The sequence below is a fragment of the Papio anubis genome, chromosome 8 (genome assembly GCF_008728515.1).
Source record: "Papio anubis isolate 15944 chromosome 8, Panubis1.0, whole genome shotgun sequence".
NCBI classification, from domain to species: domain Eukaryota; kingdom Metazoa; phylum Chordata; class Mammalia; order Primates; family Cercopithecidae; genus Papio; species Papio anubis.
In genome coordinates, this window is record NC_044983.1 from 56312048 (window position 1) to 56338808 (window position 26761).

The window sequence follows — 26761 nt, forward strand, 5'->3', positions numbered from 1 at the left end:
TTTTTTTCTTGAGATGTAGACTAGAGTTGTTTGATAGAATAGTCTATTACTTTGTGATCTTTCCAGTGAGCATGAGATGCATTAATTCATTCCCTGAGCATCTGCTTTTAAGCCAGTTCACTGTGCAAGGTCGTTTTCAAAATACAAAAAGGCGAATGTGACTGCTCCTGAGGAGTGAAGCTAGATATGTAAACTGATAATAAAAGTACCATATGATAAGTGCTTAATCAAGTATGTACGTTTAGAGCAATTTGGCCTTAGCAGATAAAGTGAGCTTGTCTTTAGGTATTTGGAAAGGAAAAAGAAGTAATTTTTCCTAGATGCATTATCTCTTTTGCTACATATTATCTTTTATTTCTCACAATAACTAATGAATAAGATGTAGTATAATTACCATTACACAAATAAGCAAACAAGACCTAGAGACCTGAAGCAACTTTTTCAGTGTCATACACAGGATTCAAATCTAGTCCAGTGAGTATTTGTTATCTCTTAAATTCGTCGTGTATTTTGAAATGTAGAAGGTGTAAGTTCACCAAATATAAAACGTAGGACTAAGTACAATTGTGAAGGATTTAAAAAGTAGATTTGATGTGTGCTTGCCCTTAAGGGGTTTATAGTCTAGCTGTGCTTGTAGAATATGATAAGGACTCTGACTGAGGAACTGCAAGAAAGTATGGCATTTTGTAAGAAGGGGAATGCCTTTTTCCTCCTTGGAAAATAGGGTACAATAACATTTGAACTGGTTCTGACAAGTAGAAATGGTAAAAAATCAAAATATAGAAATAGGAGTAAACAGGAAGGCAGTTGTCTGCTAAGTTCCACACCTTGTACTGTCCTTGATATGAATGGTCCAGTTTGACTTTAGTATGGACCCTGTATCAGGCTGTTAGGAGAAATAAGGCTAGAAAGATAAATCCATTAAACATGGTAGACCTAGGGAGGTACATGTGACAGGTTAAGGTAGAGTTTGAACTCTATTCTGTAGACAGTGGAATGCACTGAAATTTTTAAAAGAAAGATTATACAACTAGAATTATAATTAACTTTAAAACCAAATGCCGTATATATTCATATTGTAATATAGTGGCATAGACATACTAGATGTTAAATGTAATCCTTTTCTTCTGACTCATCCATTCTTTTTTTCTCATCCATTCCTGGTGCAGTCACATGTAAGATAGATTAAAAGGGTACGGGTATATAGTTAGATGGTAATTAAAATGTTCCAGAGAAGAGGTTCCTAGAGGCCTTGTCTAAGGCAGTGGTAATGAAAATAAAAGGAGGTTACAGATGAGAGCTAGAATTATCAGGATTTAGTGAAGGATATCATAGGGAGTGAAAAGTGTTAAAAATGAAGATAATTTTCAGGCACTTTTCCATTTCTGAAAAGTGTATACCTCAAATACTGCCTTCCTGCCTGCCCCCCTCCCTCCCTCCCTTCTTCTTTTTGAGACAGATTCCCTCTCTCGCTCAGGCTGAAGTGCAGTGGTGCAATCTTGGCTCACCACAACTTCCGTCTCACAGGTTCAAGCGATTCCCATGCCTCAGCCTTTCAAGTAGCTGAGATTACAGGTGTGTGCCACTATGCCTGGCTAATTTTGTTGTATTTTCAGTAGAGATGGGGTTTCCCCATGTTGGCCAGGCTGGTCTGGAACTTCTGACCGCAAGTTATCTGCCCATCTCAGCCTCCCAAAGTGCTGGAATTACAGGTGTGAGCCACCATGCCTGGCCCATTTTTTTAATGTAAAAGTAATGCCTACATATGGTAATGTTAAAACAATGTGGAAAGGCAGAAGATTGGATATGGTGATGAGAGGTGACATTATGTAAGACACAATGGGGAGAAAACTTTTCCCTATGTGAAAACTCTGGGGCAGAAGTCAACTCTTCTAGTGTGGGCTGTGCATAGTAACTTCCTTCCCAAGAATACAGTATAGAAAAGAGGGGGAAAGTTCCTTTGCATTGGGGAAGCCTGACAGACTGCCTTAGCCAGGTTATGAAGGTTAAAATCAACAGTGATCAGTTACATTGATAGTATGTACCCTTGATATGATGTGATGAAAATGGTAATCTTTCTCTGTCATCTTCCTCCCAAACACTTATAATCCCAGTCTAATCATGAAAAAATTAGACAAATTTCAACACAGGGCATGTTACAAAATACCTAATCAGTACTCCTCAAAACTGCCGAGAACATCAAAAAAAGGAAAGCATGAGAAACTGTTAAAACCAAGAGGAACCTTAAGAAGGCCTGACAGTTAAATAAATGTAATATGGTTTCTTAGATGTGATCCTGAGACAACAAAAGGACATTGGTGAAAATTAAGGGAAAAAATTAGAACTTTAAGGGAGTTAAAGGTAAAGAGATTTTGGGCCGGGCACGGTGGCTCACGCTTGTAATCCCAGCACTTTGGGAGGCTGAGGCGGGTGGATCATGAGGTCAGGGGTTCAAGACCAGCCTGACCACCATGGTGAAACCCCGTCTCTACTAAAAATACAAAAATTAACTGGGCGTGGTGGCGCACACCTGTAATCCCAGCTACTCAGGAGGCTGAGGCAGGAGAATTGCTTGAACCTGGTAGGCGGAGGTTGCAGTGAGCAGAGATTGCACCACTGCACTCCAGCCTGGGCGACAGAACGAGACTCCGTCTCAAAAAAAAAAAAAAAAAAAAAACAGGTAAAGATTTCATAAAGAGTGCAGGATAAAACATAATCCCAGCGCTTTGGGAGGCGGTCAGATCACCTGAAGTCAGGAGTTCCAGATCAGCCTGGCCAACGTGATGAAACCCCGTCTCTACTAAAAATACAAAAATTAGCTGGGCGTGGTGGCAGGCACCTGTAATCCCAGCTACTCAGCAGGCTGAAGCAGGAGAATTGCTCAAACCCAGGAGGCAGAGGTTGCAGTGAGCTAAGATCGCACCATTGCACTCCAGCCTGGGCGACAAGAACAAACTCCATTAACCATTGTGTATCCATTTAAGGTGCTTAGTAAGTAGTTTCTGAATACATCATATGCTTACAGTTCTTCATAAGTCTATTTTTAAAGTGTAGGCCTTCAGTGAGGCTTACTTCATCTAGTGATTGAAACACAGGTCTAGATTTGGTTTCCTGGAGTCCACGTCACACCCAAGCTGAGCGAGATAATCACAGAAACTTGTCAGTGTTCTTTCTCTTCTGGCATTGACAGCAGAGGCTGTTGTGTTTTTCCCCTGAAACCAGACAGTTAAATAAATTATTTTATACATTCACAGCCAGATAATTTTCATCTTTGAAAAAATCAGATGTGGCCTGCAGCAGCACCCCCCCACCACCACCACCAAAAATAAATAAAAATCAGGAGAAAAAAAATTTTTAATAAAAATCAGGAGAATACAAAGGAAGATACTTCTACCTTTGTAAAGAGAGGTGTGTGTTATGGAAAGCCTCCTCGACGATATGACACTTGAGTTAAATCTTAAAGATGAGTAGCTGTAGACAAAAGAAGTCGCTGGTTATTATTAGAGAAAGAACACTGAATAGGCTGGGTGTGGTGGCTCACGCCTATAATCCCAGCCCTTTGGGAGGCCAAGGCAGGCAGATCACGAGGTTGGGAGATCGAGACCATTGTGGCTCACACGGTGAAACCCCATCTCTACTAAAAATACAAAAAAATTAGCTGGGCTTGGTGGCAAGTGCCTGTAGTCCTAGCTACTGGGGAGGCTGAGGCAGGAGAATCGCTTGAACGCGGGAGGCAGAGGCTGCAGTGAGCCGAGATCGTGCCACTGCACTTCAGCCTGGGCAACAGAGCGAGACTCCGTCAAAAAAAAGGAAAAGAAAGAACACTGAATAAATGTATGCAGAGGCCCAATGTTTAAGAGATACTGACATATAGGAACATAGGCTTTCAGCTGAGTTTATGTGTCATTTACTCATTTTTGTGATTTTGGTCTCATCCCAGAAGTGTTTTAATATTGGGTGTACTTTAATACTGTAAAAGAAAGAAACAAATAGTAGTAGATGATTGCATCAAGGGAAAGAGGATAGAAGGTTAGTTCTTCATATTGTCTATTTCTTTTTTTAATTGATACTGTAGCAACTCTCAGTTTTGTTAGCATACTTTTTTCTACACTTTGCAGTTTCCAGGAGAAAGATGTTTTACGTTCTTAAAGCTACATCTTCTTGGGAACTTTATTTTTATTACCAAGCTTGATGCCTGAAATATAGTAGGCATGATGCATTCAATTAATATTCTTTGAATAACTGTTTCTTCTCTTCCCTCCTAGCTTTCGCTAGACAGCCTTCTCAAATAAATGTTCCGTATTCCCAATTTCCTTTTCCCACACCACTCAATATTTCTTGTGTTTGAGTAACTTACTGATTACAGTAGGAATTATTATAGACAGAATCGACAAGACTTGGGAAACTAACAACGTAAGAGTCTTAGGAATGAAAGATGACTCTTGATTAGTGTATTAGGTTTTTAGGGCTGCTGTAACAACTTATGAACTTGGTGGCTTAAAATCACAGAAATTTGTTCTCTCCCAGTTCTTGAGGCCAGACACCTGATATTAGATGCGTTCTCTCAGAAGGCTCCAGGGAGAATCCTGCCTTGTCTCTTCCAGCTTGTGGTGGCTCCAAGCGTTCCTTGGCTTCTGGCAGCAGAACTGTACTCTCTATCCTTGTCTTCATTCACTTTGCTTTCTCCCCTGTGTCTTTGTCTCCTGCCTTTCTCTTAGAAGGACACTTGTCATTTGGATTTAGGCTCCACTCTAAATCCAGGATGAGCTCATCTAGAGATTCTTAATTATATCTGCAGAGATCCTTTTTCCAAATAAAGTCACATTCATGGTTCTAGGGTCAGGACTTGGACATATCTTTTGGGGGGCCATTATCCAGTTTACTACAGTAAACCGCCAGAGAGTATACAGCTGATGAAATGAAAATTATTCCCTTGGATGCAAGGGGATAATATATGGCAAACCAACAACATGAAAACAATCCCGAAATCATTCTGTTTAAAAAGACAGTGATGGCTGGGCATGGTGGCTCACGCCTGTAATCCCAGCACTTTGGGAGGCTGAGGCAGGTGGATCACTTGAAGTCATGAGTTCAGTTGAAGACCAGCCTGTCCAATATGGTGAAACCCCGTCTCTACTAAAAATACGAAAATTAGCTGGGTATGTTGGCGGGTGCCTGTAATCCCAGTTACTCGGGAGGCTGAGGCAGGAGAATCGCTTGAACTCGGGGGGCAGAGGTTGCAGTGAGCTGAGATCGCACTACTGCGCTGCAGCCTGGGCGACAGAGTGAGATGCCTTCTCAAAAAAAAAACAAAAAAGTGATAAAATTGCAGATATTTCCTTCAATTCTTTTTTTTTTCTTTTTTTCTTGTTTCTCGCTCTGTTGCCGAGGCTGAAGTGTAGTGGCATGATCTCCACTTAGTGCAGCCTCCACCTCACGGATTCAAGCTATTTTGGCTAATGTTTATATTTTCAGTAGAGACAGGGTTTCACCATATTAGCCAGGCTGGTCTCAAACTCCTGACCTCAAATGATCTGCCTGCCTCATCCTCCCAAAGTGCTAGGATTACAGGCGTGAGCCACCATGCCCAGCCCAATTCATTTAAGTTTTTTAATGTGGTCAGGTGAGTTTAGTTGGAGATAATGCTCTCTTAGCTATACTCGTCTTGAAGAATCCTCAGTTTAACATTTGTATTAAAACTTTGAATTTGCAAAATACTACTACATTTTATCACTTGAGCCTCATGCATTCCTCTGAAATAGGAATGCTGTATTTTCTTTTCTTTTTTTTTTCCCCTCGTGCCTTTTTTTTTCTTTTTGTTTTTTAAATAGAGATGGGGTCTCAGTATGTTGCCCAGCCTGGTTTTTAAACTCCTTGCCTCAAGTGATTCTACCACCTTCGCCTCCCAAAGTGCTGGGATTATAGGTGTGAGCCCCGGCCTGTATTTTCATTTTGCAATTTTATAGATGTGGAAGTAGAGCTCAGTTTCCGTAACTAACTTGCCTGAGGTCACAGGTTAAGAAATTATCCAGATGGATTTGAACACTGGTGTTACAACTGTAAAGCCTGTTGTTTATTAATACTCTGAAAAGGGCAGACTTTATTTTTTCATGTTTCATGGTTTTTCAGTTTGTAATATAATTACAAAATGTCTAGTTTTTTTGTGTTTTTGGTAGACACGGGGTTTCACCATATTGCCCAGACTGGTTTTGAACTCGTGAGCTCAAGCAGTCTGCCCACCACAGCCTCCCAAAGTACTGGGATTACAGGCGTGAGCCACCATGCCTGACCTCGTTTTCACATATTTTAAATTAAAGCTGTTTGGCTTCTGATTGTAAAAATAGAATCATCACTAATATTGACAAATCTTGCAATTAGTGGGAAGTTGGTTTAGGACAAGGAAAATGAACTTCAGTAGAATACCCAGCACCTACTCGTAAGGACTCTTTGCCTTAAAATGACCAGAGGACTTAATTAGTTCTTGGGCCCCACCAAAGACATACTAAATCTCTGAGATGGGGCTTCAGGAATCTGTCTTTTTTTTTTTTAATTTTTACTTTTGGAGACAAGGTTTCACACTTTGTCACCCAGGCTGTAGTGCAGTGGGACGATAACGTCTGAGCCTCCTGAACTCAGGTGATCCTTCCACCTCATCCTCCAAGTAGCTGAGACTACTGCTATGTACCACCATACCCAGCTTATTTTTTGTAGAGGTGCCATGTTGCCCAGGCTGGTCACAAACTCCTGGGCTCAAGCATTCAGTCCTCCTGCCTTGGCCTCCTGAAGCACTGGGGTTATAGGTGTGAACCCATCACACCCAGCCAGGAATCTGATTTTTAATGAGTACTACTCATAATTGTTATCTCATTGACTTGATGTTTAATATTCAGCTCTCACAATGGTGTCCTACTGAGGGACAGTGACTCCGACCCTGAGTAAAGGAAGAAGGTAAGGTATGGTACCAACTCTAATAGCAGCATTAATAAGTGTAGTGATTTGTATTAATTACAGAGTGGTGATGATCTATGTATATCCAAGATATCCACATCAGGCCTTAAAAAACAATGTTTTGCACATCTGCTTTTTATTCATTGAACAAATAATTCATCAATACTAGCTGAACAGATCATTCTAGGTGCTTTGGAGAATGAAAAGATGAATAGGAATACAGATCTTGCCCTAAAGGAACTTTGTTTATAAATGTTGTAAAAACAGGCATTTAAATAACTGTAGTGTAAGATAAAAGTTAGTACATAATAATTATCGTTTCAGAGATAAAGTGTTCTGAAGTCCATTAAGGGAAAGATCACATCCAGAGGAATACTAGAAGAGGTGGAGGGTGCGCATGGCTTTCTGTTTGTTTAGGAAAACAAATAAATAACCTTTGTCATCTGTACAGGTACTCTCCAAAATCTCAGGGTAATTCTTTGTGTTGGACTTTTTCTTTTTTCTTAAGCCTTCTCAAACCTTCAGGTTTAAGATTCTAGTTAGTGATATTTCCTATTTGTGATAGCTGAGAGAATTTGATGTACAAGACTTGACCAATCTTCTCTTGAGTGTGTTCGAGGATGGGAGACTTGAATGCATGTGTCAGAAGATTTCCATGGAGAAGCAGGTAATAAAGATGCAAGAAAAACAGGTTGCTAGATCTCCAAACAGGGAGAGAGGGCTGAGATCTAGTTTTGAATGGTAAAGGAATATAGTACTTCTCTAGGATGTAAAGAAAAGATAAACTACATGGACATCTAGAGGAAGCTTCAAGTGAAGAGGTAATCCTTGTTGGATTTTTGTCTTTGTTTGTTTAATTAAATAATAATACTGGTAAGTTATTACATAGTGCTTCCTACATGTTTTCAGTGCTTTATATATGGTAACTGGTTTAATTCTCACAACTCTTGTTGTGAAGTATATACTGTTCTTATCCTCATTTTTGAAAGTGATGTATGCAAAGGCCAAGTAGTTTATCCAAGATCACCCAGGTAGTGCTTTTAACGACTACACAATTCAGTCAGAATCTCTGGAGGTGTGAGGCCTGAGCATCAGCTTGGGTTGCTTTTGTTTGTTTGTTTTTGTTTTTTGGGTCTTTTTTTTTTTTTTTTTTTTTTTTTTGGGTGTGGATTGAAAACTACCAATGGATAGAAAATGATTGGAGATTGGAGCTACTTCACTGGAATGACAAAGGACAGCATCTGTAATGTGGAATGTCTGTCTACGTGGAGAGAAAGGGAGAGGATGTGCACAGGCCTTGTTCTTGGTGCAGAATGAAAGCCATTGGCAGGAGATAGTTTTTTCTCCCCATTTCAAATTGGGTTTTTATCAGAGATCCCAGCATAACTTTTTTTAAAAGACTAGATAGTTGCTTTTTCTTTAATTTTCCATTTCTATTAGAAAAGTAGCAAAAACAACTGTTTATAGGGGATTCCTTTCCAGAAGTTTTTGTTGTTGTTGTTGTTGTTGTTGTTGTTGTTGTTGTTAAAGATTTAAATACAGGCTTTCTATTTGTCCTCCTTTTAAAAAAAAAAGGGGGGGGGGGTTTGGAATTTGCCAGCCTTCACTCAAAATCCATTTTTGTTTGTTCTCATTCTGTTTAATTCTGTGATTAAATAACAAACATAGGCTATGTCTGTCTTTATTATTATTATTATTATTTTGCTGATTCCTCTTTACATGTGGCTTATCTTCATCCTGAACGTCTTTCTTGAAATCTGTACTCACATATTGAGTTGTCTACTCAGCTTTCTCTCTTGGATGACTAATAGACATCTCAACTCAAAATAACCAAACTGGAACTGATGATCTGTCCACTCTCAATCTGCTCTACCTACATCTCCCATCTCATTGAACTCACTGTTTGATCAGGCAAAAACATTGGAATCATTCTTAACTCACTTCTCTTTCTCAAAAAATTCACACTGTCAACACATTCTCTTGGCTCTGCCTCACGAATTCAGTCACTTTGAGCTACCCCCAGTGCAACCACCCTGGTCCAAGTCACCATTTCTTGTCTTACTGAGAAAGCTCCTTACTGGTTCATGGTTTTTTTTGTTTTGTTTTGTTTTGTTTTTAAGTCAAGGTCTCACTCCATCATCCAGGCTGGAGTGCAGTGGCGCGATCTTGGCTCACTGCATCCTCTACCTCCCAGGTTCAAGTGATCCTCCCACCTCAGCCCCCCAAGTAACTGGGACTAAGGTGTGCACCACCATGCCTGGCTAAGTTTTTTGTATTTTTTTGTAGAGACAGGGTCTCACCATGTAGTCCAGGCTGATCTTGAACTCCTGGGCTCAAGCAGTCCACCTGCCTTGGCCTCCCGTAGTGCTAGGGAAAGCGTGAGCCACCACACCTGCCTTCTTTGCTTCTGCTTTCATCTACTTCTACTTATATTTGTTCTCATTGTAGCAGCCAGTAGGCCTTTTAGAATTTAAGTAAAATTATTTTACTCCTCTGCTGAAAACTCTCCCGTGAATCCCCTATTTTGTCTCAATAAACACAGAGTTCTTTAGGTTCTGTGATTAGGCCCCTGTCATTCCTATATCCTAGTTCCTAGGGGCATGACTCTCCCCGCCTCCTGTGCTTTAACCTCATTGGCCTTATTGCAGTTTCTCTAAAATGTGCCACCTTAGAACTTTTCTTCTAAACTGTTTCCTTGGTGTGGAATAATACCCTTCTCTCAGTGATCCACTGGCCTATTTCCTCATCTCCTTTAAACCTTCATTTAAATCTCACCTTCTCCATGAGAGGCTACCTGGTTTAGTAACATACCGTCCTCCTTCCCCCTACCCCAGCATTTCAGGTCCTACATCCTTGCCCTGCTCAGCTTTTTCTTTGTACCATAGCATTTAATACCCTGCAACTGATTCTGTTTCTCTTCCTCTCCTGTATACACATACACATTTGTGCTCACATGTTGGGAAAAAAGCAAGTTTATAGTCTTTCACCCCATTCCGCGAGTTTGTGAGCCTTTGTCTTTGCACTGGAGATACATGTGGCTAATGCTGAAGATGAATAGATCATGGTTCATGCTTTTAGGGAGCCTAAAGTGTAAACAGACATAGTAATAGTGGTTTACTATTGATGGTAGCAACAAACATTTGTTTAATTCTTTTTTGAAACTTTACTATGTGCCAGACACTGTTTTAAGACTTAGAATGGATTAACTTATTTAATGTTCTCAATTATCCTATTAAATAGGTGTTATTAACCTACTTCTTACAGATTAGGAAACTGAGGCACTAAAAAGATAACTACAGATGGTCTCTGTCTTATGATGGTTTGACTTAGCAATTTTTCAACTTTGCAGTGGTGCAAAAGTGACATTCAGTAGAAGCTGTACATCTTTTATTTTTACTATTTTTATTCTATGTTGGAGACAAGGTGTTGCTTGTCACTCTGGCTGGAATGCAATGGCTCAGTCATAGCTCACTGCAACCTCAAACTCCTAGGCTCAAGCAGTCGTCCCTCCTTAGCCTCCTGAGTAGCTAGGACCACAGATGTGCTACCACGCCTTGCTATTTTATTTTTATTTTTATTTTTATTTTTTTGAGACAGAATCTTGCTGTGTTGCCCAGGCTGGAGTGCAGTGGCGCAGTCTTGGCTCACTGCAGCTTCCACTTCCCAGGTTTAAGTGATTCTGATGCCTCAGCCTCTTGAGTAGCTGGGATTTTGTTTTTGTTTTGTTTTGTTTTGTTTTTTTAAAGACGGAGTTTCGCTCTTGTTGCCCAGGCTGGCGTGCAGTGGCGCAGTTTCGGCTCACTGCAGCCTCTGCCTACCAGGTTCAAGCAATTCTCCTGCCTCAGCCTCCCTAGTTGCTGGGATTACAGGTGCCTGCCACCACACCCGGCTAATTTTTGTATTTTTAGTAGAGACGGGGTTTCACCATGTTGGCCAGTCTGGTGTTGAACTCCTGACCTCATGATCTACCCACCTCAGTCTCCCAAAGTGCTGGGATTACAGGAATGGGCCACCACGCCCAGCCTAATTTTTAAATACCTATGGGGTCTTGCTATGTTACCCAGGCTGGACTAGAACTCATGGTCTCAAGTGATCCTCCTGCTTCAGCCTCCCAAAGTACTGGGATTACAGGTGTGAGCCACCATGCTCAGTGACCTATCACTCTTATAAGTTGTAGGGAAAAGAGTTCTCTATGTTCTCTTCGTATTAGTATACTTTGTGACGTGATGGATTCATTGTTTTCCATTTCTATTTAAACAGATACTCAGATGTTAACTTTATCCATGAGAAGAAAATGTTACTAAATTTTAAAGCTCTAAGTAATAAATCATCAGGGCCAATTAGTAGAGTTAGAAAGAAACTTGATGATTGTCTGGCTCAATTCTCTGATTCTCTGTACATATAGTAAAATTATGTCCAAAAAGATGAAATGATATATGGAAAGTTACACAGTTGGTTAAACCCCTCCCATCTTCTAGAGGTAGTAAGGGAAATTTAGAATTAGCTGTATGTGCAAATTTTCTCTCTGTTATCAGTCAACAACTTAGACAAGTTTTCTAGTAAAAAAGGTATGAGGACAGATAGAGGCTTGCTTTGTACCTGCTCTGTGCTAGGGACACACTCTTGCAAGTGATTTCTGTCCTAATAGAGCTCATATACTATGTGACTTGGGGGGTCACGTTCTGTTATAGGAGAGCCTATAAAGCATGATACAATTAACAAAAATAATAGCTTTATTTGAGGGCTTTCTGTTCTACACACTGTGCTTTTTGAGTGGTGACAGTTGTTTGTAAGATTCAGTATCTGGGATAATAAAGATAGGGGTTGAAAAAAGAAAAAGTGAAAAAAAGTCAATGTCCAACTGGAGAAGCAGAACCAGTAGGATATATGTGTGCATGTGATTAGATAGATAGAGATGGGAGTTGAAATTGAAATTGATTGGTTTATTTGGTTTATGTGATTGTGGGGGCTAGACAAACAAGTCTGAAATCCTCAGGACAGGCTGTAACCCACAGGTATGGCTAAAGTTGCTGTTCACGGGCGGAATTATTTCTTCTCTCTGGGAAGCCCCCGTCGCACTTAAAGTCAGCCGATTATGGATTTTTATTACATGTATGATGCCTTCACAGCAACACCTGGATTAGTGTTTGACTGCATAACTAGGGTAGGGCCTAGCCAAATTGATGCATCAAAAAGACCATCATTTTGTTGTTTTCATTTTTATTGAAGTATATTAGGCACACAGAAAAATGCATGTATCCTAAGTGTATAGCTCAAATAATTGTTATAAACAGGACACACTCAGGTTACCAGTACTGTACAGGGTCCCTTTTATATCTATATATTTCATTTGCTTCTTACAACAGTTCATTGAGGGTAGAGATTTCCTCCATTTTATAGACAAGAATTCTGAGGCTCAGAAAGGTCAAGTACCCTATGTTACAGCTAATAAGTGACAGAGCTGGAATTCTAATCAGGGTTTTGAGGCATGTATATAGTATTATGGGAACCCAAGGCTGAAATTGATTGATTCATTGGCGTATATGATTGTCGGGGCTAAACCATTAGTTCTGCTTGGGGATTGGTAGAATCTTTGGAACAAGAATGTTCTACCAAAGAGGACATATAAAACTTTGAATTAAGTCTTAAAGCATGAATTTAAATTTGCCAGGAAGTGAAAAGTTCCTTTGTAAAAGGTACCAGCAAAAAAATATGATATCATTTCAGGGGACAAGAGATGGTTTGTTGTTGCTAACTATAGAGTCTTTGGACTGTGTTGTCTTAGTATTAATCTCTTAGAGTAATAATTTTCAGCTCAAAAAGGACTTTGTGTACTATTTTGAAGATCTTGAATTTTTATATTTTAGTCAGCGTAACATGAGAGTGAGTTAACTGTATCTGCATTTTAGCAAACATTTTCACAGTGATTTACAAAATAGATTAGAAAGGCTGAAGGAAGAAAGATCTGGTTCTTAGTGAGAACCAGAACTAGAGCACTGATGATTCAGAGGAGGGTAGAGCATGGAATTTATGAAGACTTTCGGAGAGAATTGATGAGATGGATGAACCACTAGAGCTGGATGATGAAAGAAGAGGAGTAATTAAGGATGATTCCAAGTTTCTTTTAAGTATGATCCATTGGGAAACAATTCCAGAGATTAGGAAATACTGAAGGAGAAGCTGTGTTTTGGTCTCTTCTGTCATGGGTAGGGTGAATCACAGGTTGATTGGGAGGATGATGAATAAGAGAATGAAAAAGAATGAAATTGGTTCCAGAAGTCTGAGTTTTGGAGCTGAAGGTATTGAAGTGTAAATGTTTAGTAGGCAGTTGGAAATAATTGGAGTGAAGTTAAGGTGGTGGATTTGATAATCACTGACTAATTTATAAAAGTAGGTTGAGGACCAGCCTGGCAACATGGTGAAATCCCGTTTCTACTAAAATACAAAAAATTAGCTGGGCATGGCGGCGTGCGCCGGTAGTCCCAGCTACTCAGGAGGCTGAGGCAGGAGAATTGCTTGAACCCGGAAGGCGGAGGTTGCAGTGACCTGAGATCGCGCCACTGCACTCCAGGCTGGGCGACAGAACGAGACTCCATCTCAAAATAAAAAAAAGAAAAAGAAGAACATGGGTTGAGGCCACGGGTCTGGATTCGTGCTCTCAAGTGACAACAAAAGGTAGAGTGCAGAGGGTTAAGGAAGACCTCCAGTATTTTCAGGGTTACGTGGAAGAAGAGGAGTTGGTTGTCATAGAATTAAGACATCAAAGAGCTAGTTGTAGCCTGACAAAGCCAGAAGAGATTATTTTCAAGGAGGTTGTAAGCTGATACATTATATAGATATAGTTTATGGGCACGAATATATTTATCTTCAATAAATTGTGCTGGGAAAACTAGATAGCCATGTGCAGGAATAAATTAGACCCCTGTCTCTCACCATATACAAAAATCAGCTCAAAATGGGTGAAATACTTTGGTCTTTCAAAACTAGACCCAAAACTATAAAACTACTGGAAGAAAATGCTGGGAAAATGCTTCGGGACACTGATCCAGGCAAAGATATTATGGATAAGACTTCAAAAGCACAAGAAGCAAACAAAAAGGCAACAAAAGCAAAGATAGACCAATGGGATTATATCAAACTAAACTCCTTCACAGCAAAGGAAACAATAGAATGAAAACACAACTTTTAGAATGGGATAAAATATTTGCAAACTATCTTACAAGGGATTCATATCTAGCATATACAAGGAACTCAACAGTAAAAACAAAAATGATTTTAAAATGAGGGAAGGATCTGAATGGACATTTCTCAAAAGAAGACACACAAATGGCCATCAAGTATATGAAAAATGCTCAACATCACTAATCATCAGGGAAATGCAAACCAAAACCACAGTGAGATAACATCTCATCTTAGTTAGACTGGCTATTATCAAAAAGACAAAAAATAACATGCTGGTGAGGATTCAGAGAAAAGAGAATTCTTATATGCTGCTGGTGGGAATTTAAATTATAGTCGCTAAGAGAAACAATATCAAGATTCCTCCAAGAACTAAAAATAAAACTACCGTATGATCCAGTAATCCCACTACTGGGTATTTATCCAAAGGAATGTAAATCATTATATCAAAGTAGTGTTAATATCTGCACTCCCATGTTTGTTGCAGCACTATTCACAATAGCCAAGATGTAGAATCAACCTAAGTGTCCACCAGTAGATGAATGGATAATGAAAATGTTGTAAATATACGCGATGGAATACTATTCGTCATAAAAAAGGATGAAATCCTGTCATTTGTGGCAACATGGATGAGACTGGAGGACATTATGTAAAGTGAAATAAGTCAGGTATAGAAAAGTAAATACTGCATGTTCTCATATTCACAATAAGTAATAGCTTAAAAAGTTGAGCTCATAAAGGCAGAAAGTAGAATTGTGGGTATTAGAGGCTGGGAAGGGTAGGGGAAAGGTGAGGATAGGGAGTGGTTAGGTTAACAGGTACAAAATTATAGCAGGAATAAGTTCTCCTGTTCTATAGTACTATAGGGTGACTATGATTAATAACTTCTTGTATATTTTCAAATAGCTGTAAGAGAGGATTTTTGAATGTTACCAACGTACATAAAAAAATGATGAATGTTTGAGGTGAACAGATACTCTGATTACCCTGATCGATCATTACACATTGTATACATGTATGGAAATATCACTGTCGCATAAATAAGTACAATTATGTGTCAATTAAAATTTTAAAAAAATTTTTTAAGAACACAGAAACTTAGGTGTAGGTGTAGTGACACATAACCTATAGTCCCAGCTCCTTGAGAGTCTAAGGTGGTAGGATCTCTTGAGGTCAAGAGTTTGTGGCCAGCCTGAGCTGGAATATGGAATCCTGAAAAATGAGGAACCAAAGAAATAAGCATTTTCTGTATTTAACCAGCACTTAGTCAGAGTAAGATTAGTATTACTAGAGTGATACATATTGTCTTGTGAGGTGGGAAAGGGTTTTCTGGTTCTTCTATCACTTAAATGATTACCAAACTCTTAGATGATTCTTGAAGTCCCTCAAGAAAACTTGTGATTTCTAACTATATATATTTTTTCTATACCACATGAAAAAATTGGGGATGTTAAGTAATTGCTCACCTATTTTGAACTTTCACATCTTTTAAAAGATACTATTCTTTCATGCTAGGTTTTGGATATAGAGTAAATTCTTTTGGTGTACTTGATAACTAACTCTTTTAACTTAAAAAAAAAAACTGTTCTTTTGTCTTCTGTCCTACACCTGAAAGTCTGTTCAAAAGAGTTAAAAATTGGATAAAATGAGTTTGACTTTGGGCCTTTTGTAATACAACAGAGAAGAAAACTAAAGATCACATGTTTTGAAATTCCAGTTTCTTTTCACTGTCATTTCTTCAGAAAGGTTTTCTCTATCCCAGCCAGGCATGGTGGCTCACACCTGTAATCCCAGCACTTTGGGACGCCAAGGGGGATGGATCACCTGAGGTTAGGAGTTTGAGACCAGCCTGACCAACATAGTGAAACCTGTCTCTACTAAAGATAACAAAAGTTAATCAGGCTTGGGGGTGTGTGCCTGTAATGCCAGCTACTTGGGAGGCTGAGGCAGGAGAATTGCTTGAACTTGGGAGGCAGAGGTTGCAGTGAGCTGAGATCATGCCACTGCATTCCAGCCTGGGTGAAAGAGCAAAACTCCATCTCCAAAAAAAAAAAAAAAAAGATTTTCTTCATTCCTTTTGTCTAAATTAAGTATCATTTGTTTGTTTTGTGAGACAGAGTCTCACTCTGTTACCTACCCTGGAGGGCAGTGGTGTGATCATAGCAGCCTTCAACTCCTGGTCTCAGACTATCCTCCCACTTCAGCCTCTCGAGTAACTGAAACTACACATGCGCACCACCACACCGATCTTTTTTTTTTTTTTTTTTTTTTTTTGGTCTTTTTTTGTTTTAAAAGACTGTCTCCCTCTGTTGCCCAGGCTGGTCTTGAACTCCTGGGCTTAAGGCCTACCTTGGCCTCCCAAAATGCTGGGATTACAGGCTTGAGCCACTGCACTGAGTTTGTTACCCTTTCTCATAGCACTTTATTCTCTTTCAGATCAGTCGTTATAATTATTTCAAATTATTCATATACAGTATATTATTTCGGTATTCATTTTGTTTAATTTCTCTACCTGTAACTAGACTGTAACTCCATACACAGGAACCATGTTGGTTTTCTACATTACTGTATTTTAAAGTCCTAGTGTAGTGATACTTAGCTTTCAGTAAAGACTTTGAGTAAGTGAGTGAGTGAATGAATGAATGAATGGTGACTGCTTTTAGTATTTTGTAGAAGTGCAGGATGCTATCAATTAAGCAGCCTTTGTCTAGCATGAGGATGAGGAAGTGTTTCTTAGAGGACTTGAAAATGAGTAAGAAGGGGGTATGGTATTCAGTATCCAGTTTTCCTTAGAGGACAAGTAGGATGAATATAGAAAATTTTCCTTTGAATTTAGAAATGTGGAAGTTATATTCATGACCTTAATGGGGTCAATTTTAATAGAGTGAAGGAATGCAATTCAGATTCCATTTGCTCGTGAAATGAATTAGCGAGAAAACAGAGCAAGGAACTTTTCCCAGAAAAGTAGATCTCAGACACTTATTGCTAGCTTATTTATTTGTTTGTTCATAGGGGAGTATGATAAAATGAACTATTACTATGCTTTAAATATTTTCACTGTTACACAAAGAACAAAAGTGCACAAAAACACTACCGTAGTAGAGGCTACCAGGAGGACCTGGTTAGTTGTCGTCTACAAGTTTAGCTGCCACATTTATCTTTCACATTGAAATATTGAATGTATAAGAAAGAAATGTACTTTAGATTGTAAGAAATGAACTTTAGACTGTAAGAAAGAAAATGTACTTTAGATTGGTTTATAGCTTCCACCTAAATCATTAGTCTTCTTATTTTGCAATAAATTAGAGTACTGAGGAAATCATGGTAGATTATTCACAATGCACCAGAAGCCCTGGCTGCCTCTTTTCCATATCCTTTTTGTAGTGTCTTAATTTCTGTGAATTTTGTCTCTTATTTATTTTTTGTTTAACTTTCAGGTGTTGGTAAATCATGCTTATTGCTACAGTTTACAGACAAGAGGTTTCAGCCAGTGCATGACCTTACTATTGGTAAGTTTTATAAAAGGGATGAGAAGCATTAAAAGTTTTGGGTAGTTTAAATGGAAAATGCTAGAAGGTCCATTCTACTAGTGATGATGCTAAAATCCGTGAAACTGGATTTGTTGTTATGCAGTTTTGTCTCTGTCACTTTTTAAAAATATGTGTAGTAAAAATAAATATTACCCAGCTTTGTAGAACTGGTTAGCATGCTGAAAGACAGTAGTTTTTAAGATTTCAATTGTAATTAACGATGAAACAATTAAGAGACAGTATCCAAGCAAGGTAAGAGCAGAAACTTTGACTCAGCTTGCTGGAAGTTGAATCAAGTCTCTGCTACTAACTTGCTATGCAAGTCACTTCCCTGTTTCATGTCTCAGTTTCTCTTTCTGTTCAATGAGAATAGTAGTAGTACCAATCACATGAAGTTACTGTGAGCAGTGAGTTAGTAAATGTAAAGCATTAAAGTGCCTGGCAATGTGAAAGTGCTTTAGACTTTCCTATAATTATTAACTGAGAAAAAGTACCACTGGGCATTTTGTATTTTCCTCAGTTATAAAGAGTAAATGAAATAGTTACTGGTAAGAAATAGTCAACAAATATTAGCAGTTATTATTTAAAATAATGATTTTCCATTTTATTAATATGCAAAGGAAAAAGTTAAGATGAGTGAAAAGCTAAAAACTTTAGGTAATCTTACTATTTAGGATTTTTATTTGTTTAAAAATTACATTTTATATTCTGAAAGCTGAAGAATCTAGCTGGATTATTCTTTTGTGGCTGTAGCCCATTAACTGTAAATTAGTCAAATATGAAGAAACAGATCATTGGAAATCTAGTCATTCTTTACAACGAACTGCTTAATGAATCTTTTTAGCTACTGACTGCTCATTTTCTGTTGACATTATTAATTTACCATTTATAGCATGTTGATCCTTATGTTCTGTGTGTTTTTAAAATACCAAATCAAAGATAGAGCTCATGAATAACATTATTAACTAATAGTTTTCAACTAAGCTACAGGTATAATACTTTGTGGATATATTGAAATCTTTTGTTAGCAACTACTGTCATTAAGACTATCCATATTCTATTTTAATTTTGATAGTTTTAAGTGTATACAATAATGATGGGTGAAACAGGTAACTCATGCTGGTCCTAATAACTGTAACATTTTGTTTTATTTTTTGAGACAGGGTCTCATTTTGTAGACTAGGCTGGAGTGCAGTGATGCAATCACAGCTCACTGCAGCCCCCAGATCCCTGGCTCCAGTGATGTTCGCACCTCAACCTCCCAGGTAGCTAGGACTACAGGTATGCGCCACCACGCCTGGCTAATTTTTCGTGTTTTGGTAGAGTCAGGGTTTTGCCTTGTTGCCCAAGCTGGTTTCAAACTCCTGGGCTCAGGCAATCTGCCAGCCTCAGTCTCCCAAAGTGCTGGGATTACAGGTGTGAGCCACTGCACTGGCCTGTTTAATGAACTCTCTTCCCCACCTCCTATAGAGGCAAATTTGCTCTTTGCTTAATAGGTTTGAAACTAGCCAACTTTAGGCATGACTCAGTTCTAAGATAACTAGCAAAACAGTTGTTTTTAGTATAGGATACTAAACAACAGTGTTCTTCCTTTTCTTTGACTCTTATGTATAAAGTTCTAAGTTAGTATGGCACACCAAGTGGAGAAGATGGACCTGAGCCTACTGTCAGAAGTTAACATAGGCCAAGCTTGTCCAACCCATGACCTGCATGTAGCCCAGGACAGTTTTGAATGAGGCCCAACACAGATTCATATATTTTCTTAAAACGCTATAAGATTTTTTTGCTTTTTTTTTTTTTTTTGGCTCATCACCTGTCAGTGTTAGTATATTTTATGTGTGGCCCAAGACAGTTATTCTTCTTCCAGTGTTGCCCAGAGAAGCCAGAAGATTGGACACCTCTGCCATAGGCTGTACTTGTGGGGAGAGATAAAGGAGTAGACCCGAGAGTTGTTTGGGAAACTATAACTCGTATAAACTGCCAGCTGGCTTCACACTAGGTTTGCTAATGGCAGGCACCGGGAAATAGGAGGCTGAAAGAGAAGAAAAACCAAGGATCTTTTTCTCTTTGGGTTGACTGTGTTCTCCATTCCTCTGGCTCCAGCCCCTGCCTGGCAGGCCCAAGTGGTCTGGTTCCTGAGCTCTGATAACCTTTTTCCCTCTTGTCTTTCTAGCCTAGGGGTGGTAGCAGCTTCCTGCTGTTTGTAATCTCTGGGCTTATTCCCCATCTCTTCTTTGGGTTTTTGGGGGCTCTTTGTTTACTATAACCAAGTCCCTACATTAAATTCCCTGTACCCTACGTACTTAAAGTGAAGTTTCTGTTTTTCTGGTTGCACTGACTGGCATACCATTTTTTTTCTAACTTTTACAGTTGGTTGTAAATGACAAAAATTTACCTAGATGGGTTTAAACAAAAGGGCAATTTATTATTTTAATATTCAGGTATGTCTCAACATGAGGGCAGGGAGCCAGCTGGGTCAGCCTGGAACCAGAGCTCAGAGCTTTTAAGGAGGGAACACAGGAAATTCTGTTTCTCAGTCTTCCATCCTTCCCTCATTGTCTCCCATTCTCTTCTCATGCCGGTTTCATTTTTCTCTCTCCCTTTTGACCATTGTTTTTGATTTCCCTATCTCCATGATGGGAAATGGCCATTGTCAATAGCTCCAAAGTTCATATACCATTCAGGAGAGCAGAGATTCTCTTTAACTCAGTTCTAAGTTTCCTAGGCAAGAGAGTTCATTGGCTCAATTTGGTTCAGGCCCACTTCTCTCTTGTTCTGTCCACTCTCTTCATGGGCCCAGAATCACTTTTATACAACATGGTTTCCAAATTGGTAGTCGTAGGAGCAATCTGGGTGAGTAGTCATACATAGCCACCACCAGAATTCCCTCACACCTAGCTATTCTAGCTAGTCACCATGTCCTTATCTTTTGTCCCCTGTAATGATCAATTCTCTACTCTGTTTATAAACCATTGACTCCTGAGCTCATGATTCTTCTCAGTCTGCCTCTCTTGCTTTCTCTCCTACTTTTCTCTAACACGTGTAGACACTATGTGCCATCAAGTCTTTGCTGCTTGCTCCTGCCTGAACACTTAGTACTTTTTCATACCCTCAGTCTTTCTCTTCTCAGAGGATGCCATTGCTTGACATATTTGCTTATTACAGTTCTTTTCTGAACAACTGTCCATATCCCAAACTATAGCTCCCATTTAAAGGAAGTAAGATTTATATACCCACACTTATGGAGAAACATTGTTAACAGGAAAGGAACAACTACTGTATAGGCACAGTTTCAATATAATGCTCAGCACCAATATGGATTCCTAGTAGCTCATGCGTTAGAAATTCATTATTCATAATCAGGATCAGTCCTCCTAAAAAGGCAAAGTAAATTTTATGGAGGATGTATGTAGGAAGTCCCGTCTTTTTACCTGCTGTGTGTTAAGGGAAATTACACCCCGTACACATTCATAAAATGGATTGTTTTTTGTTGGGGTCATAGTCCAACCATGGCTTTAGCAACAGTCTGTTATTACAGAACGAAGATGGTAGCTATCATGAACTATTTTTTTAAGTTGAAATCTTATTTTAGATCCTATAAAGTGAACATAAATGTACTCTATACATTCACTCTACAGAGTCTCAATATTTAAGATGTTTCAGGATATTTGAGGTAATGATACTTTAAAAAATTATCTGAAGCAAACAGAACATTTAGGATCATAAAACTGTTCTCAGAATGCTGATAGGTGCTTAATGTTCATTGTTGATAATGATAATTACATTGTTTTCACTGAAAGTCATTTTTTAAAGTAAAAGCCAACTCTGGAAGAGGAAGAGTAAAGGGGTGCTTCTTGCCACTACAACTTATGTAGAGTTGCATACATACATTAAAAGGGTATTCAGTACCACCATTCCTTCAGTCAAGCTAAATACAGGCCAGTAGAAGCAGTATTGTTAAGACATGTTTTTGCCTTCATTGGCGCAAGACCTCCTTAACATTTTTGACACTCATCACAGCAATATATTTTTCAGACATAAAAAAAGTTAGCAGTTATTGTCACATATTTTTAAAAAGAACATTAGAATTTTTGGTAAAATAAGTAGTAAGACAGTATCTTTACTCTGCTGCATACTTGCCTTTGCTGGATGAATAAATGAGGGTGGAAAAATTTAAGGTTGGTTTGTGACTAAGAAGGTATTAAATGATAGAAAAGAGAAAATAAAAGACCATGAAAGTTTTTAAAAGGCTGTGTACAAATATTCTTTAACCTTTGACTATCTCTCTCAGTGAGAATTGTTAAGAAATGAATCATAGAAGCAGTTTATAAATAGCTTCATGGACACAATTCAGAAGGTTCAGACTAGAGCCTTGCTCCTCAAAAGATGGTTCGTGTGCTGTTGCGCTGGACCAGCAGCAGCATCAGTATCGTGTGGGAGCTTGTTAAAGAACTTACTGAATCATAATTTGCATTTTAACAGGATCTCCAAGTGATTCATATGGGCACTGAAGGTTAAAAACATTGGAGAAATGACTTTTAAATATTGATTACCCAGCTGGAAATACATTTTATGTTCTTTGCCTGGTGCACACATCCTAGCCTCTCAGTGGCTTTATGTTTCTCCCCCTGTCCCCAGTGATCTTGGTTCCACCCTGCTTCAGCTACTCCCTCCCATAGTTACTCTCAGGACTCATCATTACCAGTATCTGGAACCACTTCAGAATTTAGTTTCATGCATTGACTATTTGACTTTCTATCCTGTCCTTCCTGCTCACTTTGTTTAGTCCCTAATGCTAACAATTTTTTCTCCTCATCAAAATTATGCCATTGATTCTACCATCTTTTCACTCTCATCTCTCTTGTGTTCCTACTTTCCTCCTTAATCATTCCTGCATATACCCACAGTTTTCTTGTCCCTCTCATGCTGTATCATAGTCTTGTGGCTAAACCATAGGTTAAATCCAATCATCTATTCCTAACATGTACAGCTAGACATGTCTGGAGAAAAGTACAGAGCCATACTAACTAGTCTCATTTTAATTTCTTGGACACTCACGTCAAGTAAACCCTTAGTACTACCTGACAATTGTACTTTTATTTCCATTATATGCACCCTTTAGTTTCCTGTAGAACGATATCAGACTTTCTTGCTCTTTAAGCAAGATATCTTTGCTATCTTTACTCTCAGCTGATAACCCAGTTTCGGTTTCACTCAGAAAATAGAGGCAAGTAGAAGAGGGTTTTCACAGGTTTCTACCACTGCATTGACCCACCTACCTGCATTGTGCCCATAAACTAAGCCTTTCCCTTGGTGCTGTGGGTAAACTTAAGTTCTTAGCCAGGGCCTACTGAAGGACACTGCTTTAGTAGTTCTTTTTGCTTTCAGGCATCATTAATTTTTCCCTTTTTGATGGTTATTTTTCATGGCTCTCTTTTCCAGCTTTTAATCTGTATACCTATATACACACATTCATACCCATCCTCCCACCTAGATTTATTGTTCTCCTTAACGTTTTATACAAGTAAATATAAGTAAATAGATTTTACCCCACCAATAAAAAGTAAGGTCCATGACAGCAGATGGTTCTCTGTTTTGTTTATTGCTGTATCTGCACCTGGTACATACTAGGGACTCTAAAAATATTTGCTAAATATTCTACCTACTTAGTGGAGGAACACTTCATAAAGCTGTACTTGCCATTGCAGGGCTTAATGCTTGCATTCCTTTATGTTATACTGTTCGGTTATGTTGCTTACAAATAATGCATAGCCCGCTAATTTCCACTACATTTAATTCACTACCTACAAATGGACAGTTTGACAAATGTTAGTCTAGTGGCTAGGCCATTTATATGTTGATTTCACCTTCTTACCTATCTCCCCGACTTCCTTAAACCAGTCAACCTATAAGAAATGATTGCTGGGCTCACGCCTATAATCCCAACACTTCAGGAGGCAGAGGCAAGAGGATCACTTGATGCCAGATATTTGAGACCAGCCAGGGCAACAGAGTGAGATCCCATCTCTACAAAAAGTTTAAAAACTAGTCAGGCGTGGTGGCACACACCTGTAGCCCCAGCTACTTGGTAGACTGAGGTGGGAGGATTGCTTGAGCTCAAGAGTTTAAGGCTGCAGTGAGCCATGATAGCTGCAGTGAGCCATGATAGCACCACTGCACTCCAGCCTGGGCAACAGAGCAAGACCCTGCCTCACAAAAAAAAAAAAAAAGAAAGGAATGATTGGTGGAAATGAAAGTATACTTTTAGGACAAAGTAATAGAATTGAAGCGTGATTGCTTCCGTCAGGCTCACCACAGGAAATCAGTTTTAAAATACACCTCATTTATTTGAGGTTCAGTTTTCTAGTAACTTGAGTTGCCTAGAACAACATTGCCAAGAAGTTAGAATAATAGTTTAAAAGACCTCTCGAACTTCTCATTAAGCTCTCAAAAAGTCTCTGTAGCTGAAAAATAATTTTTTTGAGACCGAGTCTCGCTTTATCGCCCAAGCTGGAGTGCAGTGGCACCGTCCTGGCTCACCGCAACCTCCACCTCCCAGGTTCAGGCGATTCTCCTGCCTCAGCCACTCAAGTAGCTGGGGCTACAGGCACGTACCACCATGCCTGGATAATTTTTTGTATTTTTTTTTTTTAGTAGAGATGGGTTTTCACGGTGTTAGCCGGGATGGTCTTGATCTTCTGACCTCGTGATCTGCCTGCCTCGGCCTCCCAAAGTGCTGGGATTACAGACATGAGCCGCCGTGCCTGGCCCTCTCTGTAGCTGATTTTTAAAATGTGGAAGTATTTTCCTCTCAGAGTGTGATCATTGTGAAAATGTTGTAAGAATCTGGAGAGAGTTAAATTCCCTATATAACTTTGGCCCTCCAGCAACCACTGAGTGGTGTGTGTTAGTGCCTTCTGAAGCTTTTAAATGTATTCCTAAACACACACACACAAAGCTGTTCTAATTTGCACCCTCCCTGCTGATGTATCAAAGTGCCCATTCCTTCTCATCCTTCCTTCTACTACAGCTCATTCAGTTTTTAATATTTGTAAATTAGAGACAAAAAAGTTTTGTTTTGTTTTTTTACTTTTTCATTCTTTTTTAGTGAGGCTGAGCATTTTTCCTATGTTTAAGAACTATTTATCTTCTCTTTGATTTTACTTGTCATATATCTTTGTCTTTTTTTTTTTTTTTTTTTTTTCTACTTTTTATTATTAAGGGATAACTAGTTGTTTTTGTTTTTTGTTTTTTTTTTTAACTCAAATCTATTGTGGCTTCCTAGCCTTGCTCTTTGCAAAAATTACATATAATGTCTTAAATATTCTTCTGTAACTTTAAATTTGCATTCTATTTGGTATGTGGTCATGTATATCACTTTCTTTTTTTAAATTTTATTTTAGATATGGAGGTGCATGCGCATGTTTGTTACATGGGTATACTGTGTACTGGTGGGTACTGGGCTTCTGGCATACTCATTACCCAAATAGTGAATATTGTACTCAATAGGTAATTTTTCATCCTTCACCCCCTTCCCAAACTCCACTTTTTTGGAGTCCCCAGTGTTTATTATTTCCATCTTTATGTCTGTGTGTACCCATTGTTTAGCTCCTACTTTATAAGCAAGAACATGCAGTATTTGATTTTTTGAGTTAGTTCACTGAGGATAATGGCCTTCACCTCCATCCCTGCTGCTGCAAAAGAAACGATTTCATTCTTTTTTATGGCTGCTATCATTTTCTTTAATCCCTATATAGCTCGTGGCCTCACACCATTAAATAAGCCATTCATTCTTGTCCTATTACCTTTGTAATATGTTAAATCCCTGTGTGTAAGCAAGCCTGTTTGATGGTGCCAAAATATGTTTTGTTCATCTTTCTTTTCTTTTTTTTTTTTTTTTTTTTGAGACAGAGTCTCATTTAGTTGCCAGGCTGGAGTGCAGTGGTGCGATCTCTGCTCACTGCAACCTCCACCTCTTGGATTCAAGTAATTCTCATGCCTCAGCCTCCCGAGTAGCTGGAATTACAGGCACGTGCCACCACACCCAACTAATTTTTGTAATTTTAGTAGAGGCGGGGTTTCACCATGTTGGCCAGGATGGTCTCGATCTCGCAACCTTGTGATCCACCTGCCTTGGCCTCCCACGTCTTTTTTTCTATTTCATGAGGCAATATCATACTGAGGTAGTTGTTGTAACTTTGTAGTGTGCTTCATGCCAGTTGGTGTTCTTTCTTTCCTTTCTAGGTTTTCTTGATTATTCTTGTGCATTTGTTCTTCCAGATGGAACTTTGCCAAGTTGCAAGACTTTTAGTGAGGCTTTTAAATTTGAAAATAATTTTGTTCAATTTATGAGCTAATTTGGAGATAATTTATGTTTTTACAGCATTGATTACCTGTTTATACACATAATATATATTTTCATTTATTCAGACTTTCTTAAATGCTGTTCAGTAAAATTTTACAGTTTTGTTCATATAGGCCTTATGCTTTTCTAAGTTTGTTTTGAGATTTTGTAGATTTGTTGCTATTGTAAGTAAATTTTTTTCATCACTGTTGTTAAATTATTTTGCATGTTCTAGGTAGACTGTTTAGTCCTATCTGTAAGTTATGATTTTTTCCTAAGCCAAAATCTGTTTCTCTTAATTTTGTTACTCTAATTTTTGACCAAAGTCTCTAGAATAATTTCCAAATTGAAAATATTGTAATATTTTTCTCAGTATAATTTGAATTATTCTAGGGTTTTGCCATTAAGTGTGGTGTTTGCTGTTTTGTTTTACATAGAAAATTGAGGACATTGCTTTTTGTATCTAGTTTTCCTTTGTTTCTAGAATTAGGAAAAATCAGGCCACAAGTCTCATTTTGAACAAGTCTTCCCACAAGTCTTCCATTTTCAACTTCTGCAGTGTCTAGGTTCCAGGAACAGGAATAGGGGATAGGAGTCCATATGTTACCATGCTGGTAAGGAAGGCTGTTTGCTCTACACCTAGCTGTGCTCTCTGCTTAGCACCCCACCTAGTACCCCAGCAGCCTGGAAGTTCTGGCCTTGACATTACAAGGAGGCCTGAATGGGCACGCCCCAGCCTTACCTCGGTAAGGAGCCACAT

General features: G+C 38.8%; 1 protein-coding gene across 2 annotated transcripts in view; it reads left to right on the forward strand.

The window, feature by feature from the left end:
• RAB2A (RAB2A, member RAS oncogene family) overlaps nt 1–26761 on the forward strand; it is a 102354-nt gene that overhangs the window by 22069 nt on the left and 53524 nt on the right. For both annotated transcript variants that reach the window (XM_003902796.4, XM_021942358.2), the window contains exon 2: nt 17565–17636. In XM_003902796.4, coding sequence (XP_003902845.1) covers nt 17565–17636 — 72 coding nt within the window. The remainder of the gene's footprint in view (nt 1–17564; nt 17637–26761) is intronic.